Source organism: Scyliorhinus torazame, chromosome 10, assembly GCF_047496885.1.
Source record: "Scyliorhinus torazame isolate Kashiwa2021f chromosome 10, sScyTor2.1, whole genome shotgun sequence".
Lineage (NCBI taxonomy): Eukaryota > Metazoa > Chordata > Chondrichthyes > Carcharhiniformes > Scyliorhinidae > Scyliorhinus > Scyliorhinus torazame.
This window is the reverse complement of record NC_092716.1, coordinates 37434456-37448830: the sequence shown is the minus strand read 5'-3', so window position 1 is coordinate 37448830 and position 14375 is coordinate 37434456. Positions and strand designations below refer to the sequence as shown.

Sequence of the window (14375 nt, the reverse complement as noted above, 5' to 3'; positions counted from 1 at the left end):
TGGAATGCCCTGCCTGCAACAGTAGTGGACTCGCGAACACTAAGGGTATTCAAATGGTCATTGGATAGACATATGGACGTTTCGTTTATTCCTGACATATCTATAGAAAGCTTTAGGGTTATCCTTGATCCTACCTGCCAAAGACTTCTCATGTCCCCTCCTGGCTCTTCTTAGCTCTCTCTTTAGGTCCTTCCTAGCTAACTTGTAACTCTCGAGCGCCCTAAATGAACCTTCATGTCTCATCTTTACATAAGTCTCCTTCTTCCTCTTGACAAGTGTTTTGACTGCTTTAGTAAACCACGGTTCCCTTGCTCGACCATTTCCTCCCTGCCTGACAGGTACATACTTATCAAGGACACGCAGTAGCTGTTCCTTGAACAAGCGCCACATTTCCATTGTGCCCATCCCCTGCAGTTTTCCTCTCTGTCCGATGCATCCTAAGTCTTGCCTCATCGCATCATAATTGCCTTTCCCCCAGATATAACACTTGCCCTGCGGTATATACCTATCCCTTGCCATCACTAAAATAAACGTAATCAGATTGTGGTCACTATCACCAAAGTGCTCACCTACCTCCAAATCTAACACCTGTCCTGGTTCATTACCCAGTACCAAATCCAATATGGCCTCGCCTCTCGTTGGCCGATCTACATACTGTGTCAGGAAACCCTCCCTCACACATTGGACAAAAACGGACCCATCTAAAGTACACGAACTATAGCGTTTCCAGTCAATATTTGGGCAGTTAAAGTCCCCCATAACAACTACCCCTCTCACCGTCACCCATCTATCTTTATTCTTCGGAGTAACTACATCCCTGAAGTTTCTATCTATGACCACCTCTGCCTCCCGAATGATCCGAAGTTCATCCAGCTCCAGCTCCAGTTCCCTAACGCGGTTTCTGAGGAGCTGGAGATGGGTGCACTTCCCACAGATGAAATCAGCAGGGACACCGACGGCGTCCCTCACCTCAAACATTCTGCAGGAGGAACATTGCACTATCTTCCCTGCCATCCCCTCTAGATAAAAAAAAAGAAAAAGAAAGAAAGAGCTTACCTGTTATTCACTCCCCTTCTCAGCAAGCACTCACCCAGCAACCTCTGCGCCCCGCACGATAACACCCGAGGAAAAATAAAAGAAAAAACTACTTACCAGTCACCAGCCAATCCCTTACCTGCAGGCTGTAACGTCACGGTTCAAATTCTTTTGAGTTCTACCTGCCCTCAAGCCTTCCACTTGATCTTTACAGCGATTGTTTTTTTTTGGTTAGAGGGGGAAGGGAGGGAAACACTGAAGAAGTGTTTCAGGTTTAAGTGTCACTTGACAACAGCTCCTCCACAAACCACCTTCAAGTTAGGGTGAGCACACGGATGTATGCAAATTTCCCCCGCAACAGCCAATCAGCAGCTCTGCTCTACTGCCATCTGCTGGATTACTATATAATCCACCTCCACCACTCTCCCAGGCATGGCATTCCAATCCCCAGCAACTCTGAGTAAATATGTTTCTCCTCAACTCACTCCTAGCTCTCTTGCTGGCCATCTTGAAATTGTGACCCCCTAATCACTGACATACCAAATAGTGGAAACAGAACTTCCTTCTTTACACTGTCAAAATTGTTCAAAATTTTGAACACCTCAATAAAGTCACCTCTTAATCTTCTCTGCTCCAAGGAGAACAAGCCCAATTTCTCTGATCTTTTGATTTGTCACATGTATTAGTATACAGTGAAAAGTATTATTTCTTCCATGCTATGCAGACGACGCATACCGTACATAGGGAAGGAAGGAGAGACTACAGAATGTAATGTTACCGACATAGGCTAGGGTGTAGAGAAAAGATCAACTTAACACTAGGTAGGTCCATTCAAAAGTCTGATGGCAACAGGGAAGAAGCTGTTCTTCAGTCGATTGGTACGTGACCTCAAACTTTTGTATCTTTTTCTTCATGGAAGAAGGTGGAAGAAAGTATGTCCAGGGTGCGTGGGGTCCTTAATTATGCTGGTTGCCTTTCCGAGGCAGCGGAATTAGAGACAGAGTCAATGGTTGGGAGGCTGGTTTGCGTGATGGACTGGACTACATTCACAACCTTTTGTAGTTTCCTGCGGTCTTGGGCAGAGCAGGAACCATACCAAGCTGTGATACAACGAGAAAGAATGCTTGCAAAGGTGCATCAGTAAAAGTTGGGTCGTAGCTGACGTGCCAAATGTCCTTAGTCTTCTGAGAAAGTAGAGTTATTGGTGGGCTTTCTTAACCATAGTGTCGGCATGGGAGGGACCAGGGCAGGTTGTTGGTAATCTGGACATCTAGAAATTGAAGCTCTCGACCCTTTCTACTTTGTTCCCATTGATGTAGACAGGGGCACGTTCTCCTCTACGCTTCCTGAAGTCGATGACAATTCCTTTGTTTTGTTGTCATTGAGGGAGAGATTATTGTCGTCGCACCAGTTCACCAGATTCTCTATCTCATTCCTGTACTCTGTCTCGTCATTGTTTGAAATCAGACTCACTACGGTGGTGTCATCAGCAAATTTGAAAATCGTGTTGGAGGAGAATTTAGCCACACAGTCATAGGTGTATAAGGAGTATAGTAGGGGGCTGAGGACACAGCCTTGTGGGGCACTGGTGTTGAGGATGCTCGTGGAGGTGTTGTTGCCTATTCTTACTGATTGTGGTCTGTGGGTTAGGAAGTTCAGGATCCAGTCGCAGGAGGAGGAGCCCAGGCCCAAGAGTTTGGAGATGAGTTTCGTAGAAATAATAGTGTTGAAGGCTGAGCTGTAGTCAATAAATATATCTGACAGGGGGAGCAAAATGGCTAGATGAGAATCTAAGGGGGGGGGGGGGGGGGGGGGAAGAGAACTGGGTTGCTGCTACATTGGCCAAAGGGGAGCTGGAAGTAGGAGAGGTAGTCGGGGCGGGGGTCCGCCGCCTGGGGGACTGGAGGGTGCGGGAGGCGTGGGCACGTGGCTGGCCTCGAAAAGGAGATGGCTAGTCGGCGCGAGGGGGGGGGGGTGCGAGTAGCCCCCTGATCCTGTTGATAACTTGGAATGTGAGGCGCCTGAAAGGGCTGGTCAAGAGGGCCCAGGTGTTCGCGCACTGAAAGGGACTGAAGGCAGACATGATTATGCTCCAGGAGATGCATCTGAAGGTGGCAGATCAGGTTAGGCTGAGAAAGGGATGGGTAGGGCAGGTCTTTCATTCAGGGCTGGAAATGAAGAGCAGAGGGGTTGTAATACTGGTGGGGAAGCGGGTGTCGTTCGAGGCACAGAATATTGTAGCGGATAATGGACGTCGATATGTGATGGTGAGTGGTAGGTTACAGGGGGTGCGGGTGGTACTTGTGAACGCATATGCCCCGAATTGGGATTGTTGCTAACTTTTGGTTGGCTCTTAATTCGTAATTTGCTCTGTTTGTTTAACCTTTGCTCTAGAGTTGCCAGGAATCTTTATACCGCCACGAGGTTAAAGTCCAAGTACTAATCAATAACTCAACACACCAATTAGTAAGATTCAAATCAAAACACATTTATTATATACAGTAAGTCACTACTTATGCATATAACTCTACTTTCTAGACTATTTCTATCACTTTAAAGCCAATACTTAGCTTCGGAATTGACCCACCAGGTCAGGGGAACAAAAGGCCTTTCGTTCAGGTCCTGAGGCTGCAGGATTCAAAAGCTGGTATGGACTTGTAGCTAGGAGCGCCTATCCCGTAGCGAGCGTTGACTGGAGACTTACTTGGTTGGTGCGGCAGCTGGGCAGTTCACTCTCAGGGGTTGATTCGCGTTGTTGAGTGACCCTGCCAAGACGACCGATTTGAACTTTGGGGCTCTACTTTATAGTCCCCAGGGGCTTCCCGCCCTTCGGGGCGGACCCCGTACCTGGTTCCAAATGATTGGACTGCGTTCCGATCACTTGGATCGATTTCTCCAATACTGGAGTTGTTCCCTGATCGCTGGGCGGTCCCTAAATGTCCGTTGGCCTTCCTTCGTCTTGGGCTCCTGCTGGCGCCGAGGAGTCTGGCTTGGCCTTATTCACCTGAAGTGTATCAATTGTGCCTGGGAATCGCTCATTACTATGCAGATGGCAGCTGGTTTCAGTGCTGTCTGGTATTTGCAAATTCCAATACACAGGATTTCTGCACTTGCTCGTTTTTGCCTGTGTTGGCTGAATTTCCCTTTAGTCTTTGCGGTTCTCCATTTTAAGTCGGGAAGTGGCCAACCCAGGTGGCTACAGGATGATGCCAGATTTATGAAACGCATGCTGGGTCGGATTCCGGATCTGGAGGTAGGAAGCTTGATAATGGGGGGGGGGGACTTCAACACGGTGCTGGACCCAGCACTGGACCGTTCTAGGTCCAGGATGGGTAAGAGGCCGGCTGCGGCCAAGGTGCGATGGGGGTTTATGGACCAGATGGGGGGAGTGGATCCATGGAGGTTTGCCAGGCCGCTGGCCAGGGAATTTTCCTTCTTTTCCCACATCCAAAGAGCCTACTCCCGGATAGATTTTTTTGAGTAGGGCGCTAATCCCAAAAGTGGAGGGAACGGAATAGTCGGCCAAAGCCATCTCGGACCACGCCCCGCATTGGGTGGAGCTGGCGTTGGGGGAGGAAAGGGACCAGCACCCGCAGTGGTGCCTCGATGTGGGACTGTTGGCGGATGAGGGGGTGTGCGGGGGTGTATTAAAAGATACTTGGAGGCCAACGACAACGGGGAGGTGCAGGTGGGGGTAGTCTGGGAGGCGTTGAAGGTGGTGGTCAGGGGAGAGCTAATCTCCATTAGGGCCCACAGGGAGAAGAGAGAGAGGGAGGGGGGGGGGGGGGGGGGGGGGGGGGGGGGGGGGGGAGGTTGGTGGGGAGATTTTAGGGGTGGACAGGAGTTATGCAGAGGCCCCCGAGGAGGGGCTACTTAGGGAGCAACGGAACCTCCAGACGGAATTCGGCCAGATGACCATGGAGGAAGCAGAGACACAGTGGAGGAAAGCGCAAGGAGCGGCATATGAGTATGGGGAGAAGGCGAGTCGGATGCTGGCACATCAGCTTCGTAAGCGGGAGGCAGCGAGGGAGATTGGTGGAGTTAGGGAAAGAGGGGGGAATACGGTGCGGAGTGCGGTGAGAATAAACAAGGTATTTAGGGACTTCTATGGGGATCTGTACAGGTCTGAGCCCCCAGCGGGGGAGATGGGGATGCGACGATTCCTAGATCAGCTGGGGTTCCCGAGGGTGGAGGAGGAGCTGGTGGCTGGTTTGGGGGCACCGATTGGGCTGGAGGAGCTGGTTAAAGGATTGGGGAGCATGCCGGGGGGGGGGCGCGGATGGGTTCCCGGTTGAATTTTACAGGAAATAAGTGGACCTGCTGGGCCCGTTGCTAGTGAGGACTTTTAATAAGGCGAGGGAGGAGGGGACCTTGCCCCCGACAATGTCCAGGGCGCTGATTTCTTTGATTTTGAAGCGGGACAAGGATCCATTGCAATGTGGGTCGTATAGACCGATCTCGCTCCTCAATGTTGATGCTAAGTTGCTGGCGAGCGAAGGTGCTGGCTACGAGAATTGAGGACTGTGTCCCGGGGGTGATTCAGGAGGACCAGATGGGATTTGTAGGGTATGCAGCTGAATACTAATGTGCGGAGGCTCCTCAATGTGATTATGATGCCCTCGGTGGAGAGGGAAATGGAGATAGTGGCAGCTATGGACGCGGAGAAAGCCTTTTGATCGGGTGGAGTGGGAGTATCTTTGGGAAGTGTTGCGGAGGTTTGGGTTCGGGCAGGGGTTCATCAGTTGGGTCAGGCTGCTATATAGAGCCCCTGTGGTGAGTGTGGCTACGAACCGGCGGAGGTCAGAGTACCTTCGGCTGTACCGGGGGACGAGGCAGGGGCGTCCCTTACCCCCCTTGTTGTTTGCACTTGCAATTGAGCCGCTGGCCATGCACTGAGGGAGTCCAGGAAATGGAGGGGATTGGTTCGGGTGGGGGGGGGAAAAGAGGAACACCGGGTGTTGTTGTATGCCGATGACCTGTTGTTGTATGTTGCGGATCCAGTGGTGGGGATGGCGGAGATCATGCGGATCCTTAGGGAGTTTGGGGACTTTTATAAACTCAACATAGGGAAGAGTGAGCTCTTTGTGGTGCATTTCGGGGACATGGGAAGGGGGATAGACGAGCTACCGCTGAAGAGTGCAGAAAGGAGCTTTCGGTACCTGGGGATCCAAGTAGCTAGGAGTTGGGGGGCCCTGCACAAGCTCAATTTGACGCGGTTGGTGGAGAAGATGGAGGAGGATTTTAAAAGATGGGATATGCTGCCACTCTCACTAGTGGGTAGGGTGCAGTCGATCAAAATGACGGTCCTTCCGAGGTTTCTCTTTATGTTCCAGTGCCTTCCCATTTTGATCCCCAAGGCCTTTTTCAAACGGGTAAGCAGGAGCATCATGGGATTTGTGTGGGCGAATAAGACCCCGAGGGTGAAGAGGGTGTTTCTGGAGCGTAGCAAGGACAGGGGGGGGCTGGCGCTGCCGAATCTATGTGGCTATAATTGGGCAGCCAATGTGGCGACGATCCGTAAGTGGGTAATGGAGGGAGAGGGGGCGGAGTGGAAGAGGCTAGAGATGGCGTCCTGTGTGGGCATGAGCCTGAGGGTGCTGGTGACGGCACCGCTGCCGCTCTCGCCGACAAGGTGCACCACGAGTCCGATGGTGGCGGCGATGCTGAAGATCTGGGGGCAGTGGAGGCGACACAGGGGCGAGGTGGGAGCCTCGGTTTGGTCCCCGATTCGGGAGAATCATCGGTTCATCCCGGGAAGGATGGATGGGGGGTTTCGGAGCTGGCATCGGGCAGTGATTAGAAGAATGGGGGACCTGTTCATCGATGGGACGTTTGCGAGCCTAGGGGCTCTGGAGGAGAAGTTTGGGCAACCCCCGGGAACCGCTTTCAGGTACATGCAAGCAAGGACGTTTGTGAGGCGGCATGTGAGGGAATTCCCGCTGCTTCCAGCACGTAGGATTCAGGACAGGGTGATTTTGGGTGTATAGGTTGGAGAGGGCAAGGTTTCAGCGATTTACCAGGAGCTGCAGGAAGAGGAGGCGGCCTCGGTAGAGGAGTTAAAGGGCAAGTGGGAGGAGGAGCTTGGGGAGGAGATAGATGAGGGTCTGTGGACTGATGCCCTGAGTAAGGTTAATTCTTCCTCCTCTTGCGCCAGGCTCAGCCTAATACAGTTTAAAGTTACTCACAGAGCGCATATGACAGGGGCGAGGTTGAGTAGGTTTTTTTGGGATGGAGGACAGATGTGAGAGGTGCTCGGGGAGCCCAGCAAATCACGTCCATATGTTCTGGTCGTGCCCAGCGGTGGATGGGTTTTGGAGGGGTTATGCGAGGACTATATCCAAGGTGGTGAATGCCCGGGTCAAGCCGAGCTGAGGGTTAGCATTATTTGGGGTATCGGACGAGCCGGGAGTGCAGGAGGCGAAAGAGGCCGGTATCCTGGCCTTTGCATCCCTGGTAGCCCGGCAGAGGATTTTGTTACTGTGGCAAGATGCAAAGCCCCCTAGTGTGGAAGCTTGGATTAATGACATGGCAGGGTTCATCAAGCTGGAGAGGATAAAGTTTGCCTTGCGAGGGTCTGTGCAAGGGTTTTTCAGGCGGTGGCAACCGTTCCTAGACTATCTCGCGGAGCGTTAGGAGGAGGTCAGCAGCAGCAGCAGCAGCAGCCCAGGGGTGGGGGGGGGGGTTTCTTTTGGTGTGGCGTTTGGGTTAAGGTGGGGGATTTCCCTCTTTGTGTTTTCTACTGTTAGATGGGGGGTTATTGTATTTGGGGGAAATCCAATGTATAATTTCTACTTGTTGTGTTTCTGTTTCTTTTTCAAGTTGGGGGGGTTTGTTGAAAATTTGAATATATATATATTTTTATTTATATATAAATATATATATATATATATATATCTCTGACATAGGTGTCTTTGTTATCTAGGTGTTCCAGTATTGAGTGCAGGGCCAGGGATCTGCTGTGGACCTGTTGCAGCGGTCGGCGAACTGTAGTGGATCAAGGCAATCGGGAGGCTGGAGTTAATTCGTGCCATGACTAACCTTTCGAAGCACTTCATAATGATGGATGTCAGAGCCACGGGACAATAATCATTAAGGCACACTGCTTGGTTTTTCTTTGGTACAGGGTTGATGGTCGTCTTCTTGAAGCAGATAGGGACCTTAGATTGTTGTAAAGAGAGGTTGAAGATGTCTTCGAATACCCCCGCCAGCTGATCCGCACACGACCCGAGTGTTCGTCCGGGTATTCCATCCGGGCCAGTGGATTTCTGTGGGTTGACCTTCGAGAAGGCTGCTCTCACATCTGCAATCCTTGCATCTAAAATTTCTAATTCCGGATATCATTCTAGTAAATTTCTTCTGCACTCTCCAGGGCTTTAACATCCTTCCTTAAATAAGGTGCGCAGAACTGAACATAAACTCCAAATGTGGTCTGACCAATGATTTGTAGAGGTGTAGCATCATTTACTTGTTTTTATACTGTATGCCTCTATTTATAAACCCAAGGATGCTAAGCCTTTGTCCAACTGTTTCCACTTGCCTGGCCACCTATGCACTTGAACCCCGAGGTCCCTCTGCTCCTGTACCCTCCTCAGGTGGTACCATTTAAGCCCATATTGTCCCCCATGTTTCTTCTACCAAAATGCATACCTCACATTTCGCTGCATTGAAGTTCATGTGCCAGGTGTCTGCCCATTTGACCAACTTGTCAATGTCCCTCTGAAGTCGCTCAGCATCATCAATTCACTATTCGTCCTAGCTTAGTATCACCTGCAAATGTAGAGGTTTTGCCCTCAACGCCCACTTCTAAATAATTTATATAAATCAAAAAAAGCAACTTAATTGATAAAATTACCTTTTGCATTTTGTGCCATTTTATTTGGTGTGCAACTGGGATATCGATAATCATCTTGCAAGAGAAAAGTAACGATACACAGGAAGCATAGAGAATTGTAGCCTCTCAAATCCCAACTTTATGAATGGCAAAGTTACAGAACAGATATGCATATCTGAACAATAAAAATATGTAATATGTTTAGAAAAAAAAATAATCGGAAATGCCCAAAGACACTAATAAAGGAAAGATTGCACAGTGCCCAAAGCACTTGGAACCCCTGGCAAAACACAACATCAAAATGTATTGTATGGTCAGAAACATGAACTCCTGAATTGCATAACAATGAAACCTTGATCTATCTTAAAGTACAGTTTTCACCTGCAGCAGTTTGTAAATTATGTTCTGAATCATGTCCCTTTGGATGATTATCTAACCGCTTTGTAAAGTAAAAGACCAACAGATAAAAGTCTTGGAAGCATTTCTGATTACCTGCAGCTCTTCTTCCAGAGAATTTACTCTTCGATTGGCTTCTCTTTCAAGCTCCTCCATTGTCTGAACCAAAACATCATTTTGTTCACTTAAATCATTGATGTAAGACTGCAGAATCTGCACCTTCAACTAAACAAACAAGGCAAAGTAAATGGCATGTAGAAATTCTAGTATTAAACTGATCTTTACAATACCAGAATTAATTCTCAAGCATATACAATTAGTGAATACTTGAAAAATAAATAAAGGCCTGAATCGGAATAAATGGATATTTCTAGCATTGGCATGACATATTTGAAGTTATTTTAGGATAAATACACACTGATTTTTCTTCTTTATTATTCGTTCATGGGACATGGGCTTCGCAGGCTGTGCCAGCATTTATTGCCATCCCTAATTGCCCTTGAGGGTGCAGTTAAGAGTCAACCACATTACACACAGACACATTTAATTTGCACACACTGTTGCGCTGACATGGCACAGAAAAACTGCAAGGATGATTAGTCATGTACGGGCAGCACAGTAGCGTAATGGTTAGCACTGTTGCTTCACAGCTCCCTAGGTCCGAAGTTCGATTCCCGGCTTGGGTCACTGTCTGTGCGGAGTCTACACGCTCTCCCAGTGTCTGCGTGGGTTTCCTCCGGATTCTCCGGTTTCCTCCCACAGTCCAAAGATGTGCAGGTTAGGTGGATTGGTGATGCTAAACTGCCCTTAGTGTCTAAAAAAGGTTAGGTGGGGTTATTGGATTACAGGGAAACGGTGGAGGTGTGGGCTTAAGTGGGGTGCTTTTTCCAAGGGCCGGTGCAGACTCGATGGGCCAAATGGCCACCTTCTGCACTGTAAATTCTATGATAAATTCTATGATGATTCTGTACTGTACACTAAGCAATTCCTAGGGTCTGGCAGTTTTTTAAAAATGTATTCAGGGATGTGGATGTCACTGGCTGGGCCAGCATTTGTGGCCCACCCTAAATGCCTTTGAACTGAGTGGCTTGCTATTTTAGATGGCATTTTTTCATTTTTTAAAGAATTAACCACATTGCTGTGGTTCTGGAGTCACATGTAGGCCAGACCAGGTGAGGATGGTTGAATTCCTTCCCTAAACGAAATTAGTGGAGGGTAGTAGATCTTGGCAGCTCTCGGAGGTTATGATGGAGGAAGAGTTCCAGAGTATGGCAGCTGTGGAAACCAAGGGTCTGGAAAGACAGGAGACAGCTCAAGCACAGTGCAGCTTTTTCATGTGCGTTCAATATATATTTTCATCCAATCTCTTAATAAGCTGACAATATGACAAACAGTTGGCAAATTAAACGACTTTCAGAAGAAGGCAATGCCCATATTTTAATTCAAATGTGCCATCCTCACAATGACAAAGTACATTCTTGTGAATATACTCTCTTATGAAAGAGCTTTTGATGGATTTAATTCACATTGTCAATTAATCGAAAGCTAGTTTAAAATCGTTTCAATCAGTAAGGTCAAGATATATTTCCTGCAACTCAGGAGTCCTAGAACTACATCAATGAATCCCTCCAATCAGGTTTTCGGCCCCGTCATGGCACGCATGCAGCTCTTACCAAGGTCAGAAAGGATATTCTATGCAACTGTGACAAAGGTAAACTATCCTCCCTCATCCTTCTTGACCAATCTGCAACCTTTGACATGCTTGATCACATTGGCCTCCAGCATTTCTTCATTCTCAGCGAGCTTGCAGCAGTCTGCTTGTCGTGTTGGGTGTTCCGATACACAAACAAACCAACACGGTTGTAGATGGTACAACTCTGTTTTATTATTCTGTACAATAATAACTATTAACTTCTGGCTGTGGTTCGTACTTCACCAGCTAACCTGTGGACCCAGCCTTAGCACTATCTTAGTGAGGCACTCAGCACGTGGTCTATGTCTGAGTGGCACGCTGTGAGCTCTGTGCTCTGAGCTATCTCCTGGTGGAATGAACGGGAACTGTGGTGTTCCCTGTTTTATAATGCGTGTGCTCTCACTGGTGTTTGGCTGTGATGTTGTGTGCGTGTTGGTTGGTCCAACTACCTGTCCAGGTGTGTGTGTGTGATTGCACCATGATATGTTAATATGGATATCATGACATCCCCCCTTTTCACAAGGATATGTGCCTACATGGTAATAAATATTGGTGTGTACTGAGTGCATCTGAGTATGTGTGTGCAATATTTACAACATGTACATGAGGCTAAACTATATACATAGGAAGGTGTCAGGTGCAACAGAGCAACGAGGTTGTACCACGAAAAAAACAAGTGAAATCAGCAAATATAGAAAGAGAACTTCTGGAACGACAAGAAAGAAACACGTTAACAGTATTGCAAAACAATTCAGTGAGTCCAATTTGCAAACAGGCTCATCAGTCCAGTCTATTAGGTCAGCAACGAATCCGGGTTGACCGCCTCAAGGATGGGTCAGGATCCACCGGCTGAGGAATGGGCCTGGCCACGGGCGAGAGGGGAATAGGCAGAGTGTCAGGAAGCTCAACGAAGTCGACATCAGGGACAACAGGAGGGCGTGGCACCGGTGCATGACCACGTAGCGAGCGCAGAAGCAGCCGAAGGGCCCACCGATTAGACTGGCGAATGGAGCCATCAGGCAGGTGAACCAGGAACGAGCGGGGAGCCACGCGGCAGCGAACCTCGGCGGTTGCCGACCAGCCACCCTCCGGTAGGTGTATGCGGACGTTGTCTCCAGGCACCAGGGCAGGAAGATCAGTTGCCCGAGCGTCATGTGCCACCTTCTGCTGAGCACGCTGCTGTCGCATCCTTTGCAGTACTGGAGCATGGTCGGGTTTAGGAACATGAATGGACGGCACAGTGGTCCTGAGGGTGCGACCCATCAATAGTTGGCTGGCGAGAGGCCCGTGGACAGTGGGGCCAAGCGAATAGGCCAGCAGGGCTAAACTGAAGTCAGATCCGGCATCAGCAGCCTTGCAGAGGAGCCGCTTCACGATATGGACGGCCTTTTCCGCCTTGCCATTCGACTGGGGATGCAAAGGGCTGGACGTCACGTGTGTGAAGTCATATGAAGCAGCAAAAGAAGACCATTCTTGACTCGCAAAACAGGGCCCGTTGTCAGACATGACGGTGAGCGGAATTCCATGGCGGGCGAAGGTTTCTTTGCATGCTCTGATGACAGCTGATGATGTCAAGTCGTGCAGGCGTATGACCTCTGGATAATTGGAAAGAGAGTCAATTATAATGACGTAGTCCCTGCCGAGCACATGAAAGAGGTCCACACCCACCTTTGCCGAGGGGGACGTGACCAACTCATGGGGCTGAAGTGTCTCAGGGGGTTGCGCCAGCTGAAACCTCTGGCAGGTGGGGCAGTTGAGCACCATGTTAGAGATGTCGACGCTGATGCCCGGCCAGTACACAGCTTCTCGGGCCCTCTGCCTGCACTTTTCAACTCCGAGATGGCCTTCGTGCAATTGTTCGATAACTATTAACTTCTGGCTGTGGTTCGTACTTCACCAGCTAACCTGTGGACCCAGCCCTAGCACTATCTTAGTGAGGCACTCAGCACATGGTCTATGTCTGAGTGGCACGCTGTGAGCTCTGTGCTCGGAGCTATCTCCTGGTCGAATGAGCGGGAACTGTGGTGTTCCCTGTTTTATAGTGCGTGTGTTTATAGTGCGATGTTGTGTGTGTGTTGTTGGTCCAACTACCTGTCCATCAGTGTGTGTGTGTGATTGCACCATGATATGTTAATATGGATATCATGACACTGCTCTCACCTGGTTCCATTCTCACCTATCTCTTCACAGTTAGAGAACCACCTGCAATGGCATATTTTCCTGCTCCTGCACCATTAACTCTAATGTCTTCCAAGGATCTATTGCTGGCCCCTTCCAGCTTCACACTTACAAGTTGCCCCTCATGACATTATCTGAACATAGTGTTGAAGTACATGTGCTCTACCTCACCAACACCTCTCTCAAACTCACCATTGCCCCTAAATTGTCAGACAACTTGTCTGACATTCAATCCTGGTTGAGGAGAAAATTTCTTTCATTAATTAAGAAGGGCCGCAGGGAAAAGCCTCATTTCTGTGGTGGTTAAGTTGTTAGAAGATATTCTGAGAGACAGAATCTACAGGCATTTAGAGGCAAGGACTGATTAGGGACAGTCAGCATGGCTTTGTGAGTGGAGAATCATAGCTCATGAAATTGATTGAGTTTTTTGAAGGGGAAACCAAGACGGTTGGTGAGGACAATGCAGTGGACTTTAGCAAGGCCTTTGACAAGGTACCACATGGTAGGTTGTTGCATAAGGTTAAATCTCACGAGATCCAGAGTGAGGTGGCCAATTGGATACAAAATTGGCATGATGACAGAAGACAAAGCGTGGTTGGAGAGGGTTGTTTTTCAAACTGGAGGCCTGTGACCAGCGGTGTGCTTCAGCGATCAGTGCTGAATCCACTGTTATTTGTTATTTATATTAATGATTAGGATGAGAATTTAGGAGGTATGGTTAGTAAGTTTGCAGATGACCGCAAGATTGGTGACATAGTGGACATTGAAGGTGGTTATCTAGGATTGCAACGGAATCGTGATCAATTGGGTCAGTGGGCTGATGAATGGCAGGTGGAGTTTAATTTCGATGAATGTGAGGTGATGCATTTTAGTAGATCAAATCAGGGCAGGACCTACACAGTTAATGGTCGGGAGTTGGGGAGAGTTACAGAACAAAGAAATCAAAGTGTAGAGGTTCATAGCTCCATGAAGGTGGAGTTGCAGGTGGACAGGGTGGTGAAGAAGGCATTCAGCATGCCAGGTTTTATTGGACAGAATATTGAATACAGGAGTTGGGACGTCTTGTTGAAGTTGTACAAGGCATTAGTAAGACCACACTTGGAATAGTGTGTTCAGTTCTGGGCACCCCATTATAGAAAGGATATTATTAAACTAGAAAGAGTGCAGAAAAGATTTACTAGGATGCTACCAGGCCTTGATGGTTTGAGTTATAAGGAGAGACTGGGACTTATTTTCCTGGAG

The 14375-nt window shown here is 48.7% G+C and overlaps 1 protein-coding gene and 1 long non-coding RNA gene across 7 annotated transcripts in view; one reads left to right on the top strand and one right to left on the bottom strand.

The window, feature by feature from the left end:
• LOC140430464 (uncharacterized) overlaps nt 1-9359 on the top strand; it is a 199358-nt gene extending 189999 nt beyond the window's left edge. The window contains exon 5 of the long non-coding RNA XR_011949432.1: nt 7958-9359. This is a non-coding gene — a long non-coding RNA (uncharacterized lncRNA). The remainder of the gene's footprint in view (nt 1-7957) is intronic.
• Nucleotides 1-14375, bottom strand: part of pmfbp1 (polyamine modulated factor 1 binding protein 1) — a 1352449-nt gene that overhangs the window by 1238600 nt on the left and 99474 nt on the right. For all 6 annotated transcript variants that reach the window (XM_072517945.1, XM_072517947.1, XM_072517950.1 and 3 more), the window contains exon 3: nt 9359-9487. In XM_072517945.1, the coding sequence (XP_072374046.1) occupies nt 9359-9487 (129 nt within the window). The remainder of the gene's footprint in view (nt 1-9358; nt 9488-14375) is intronic.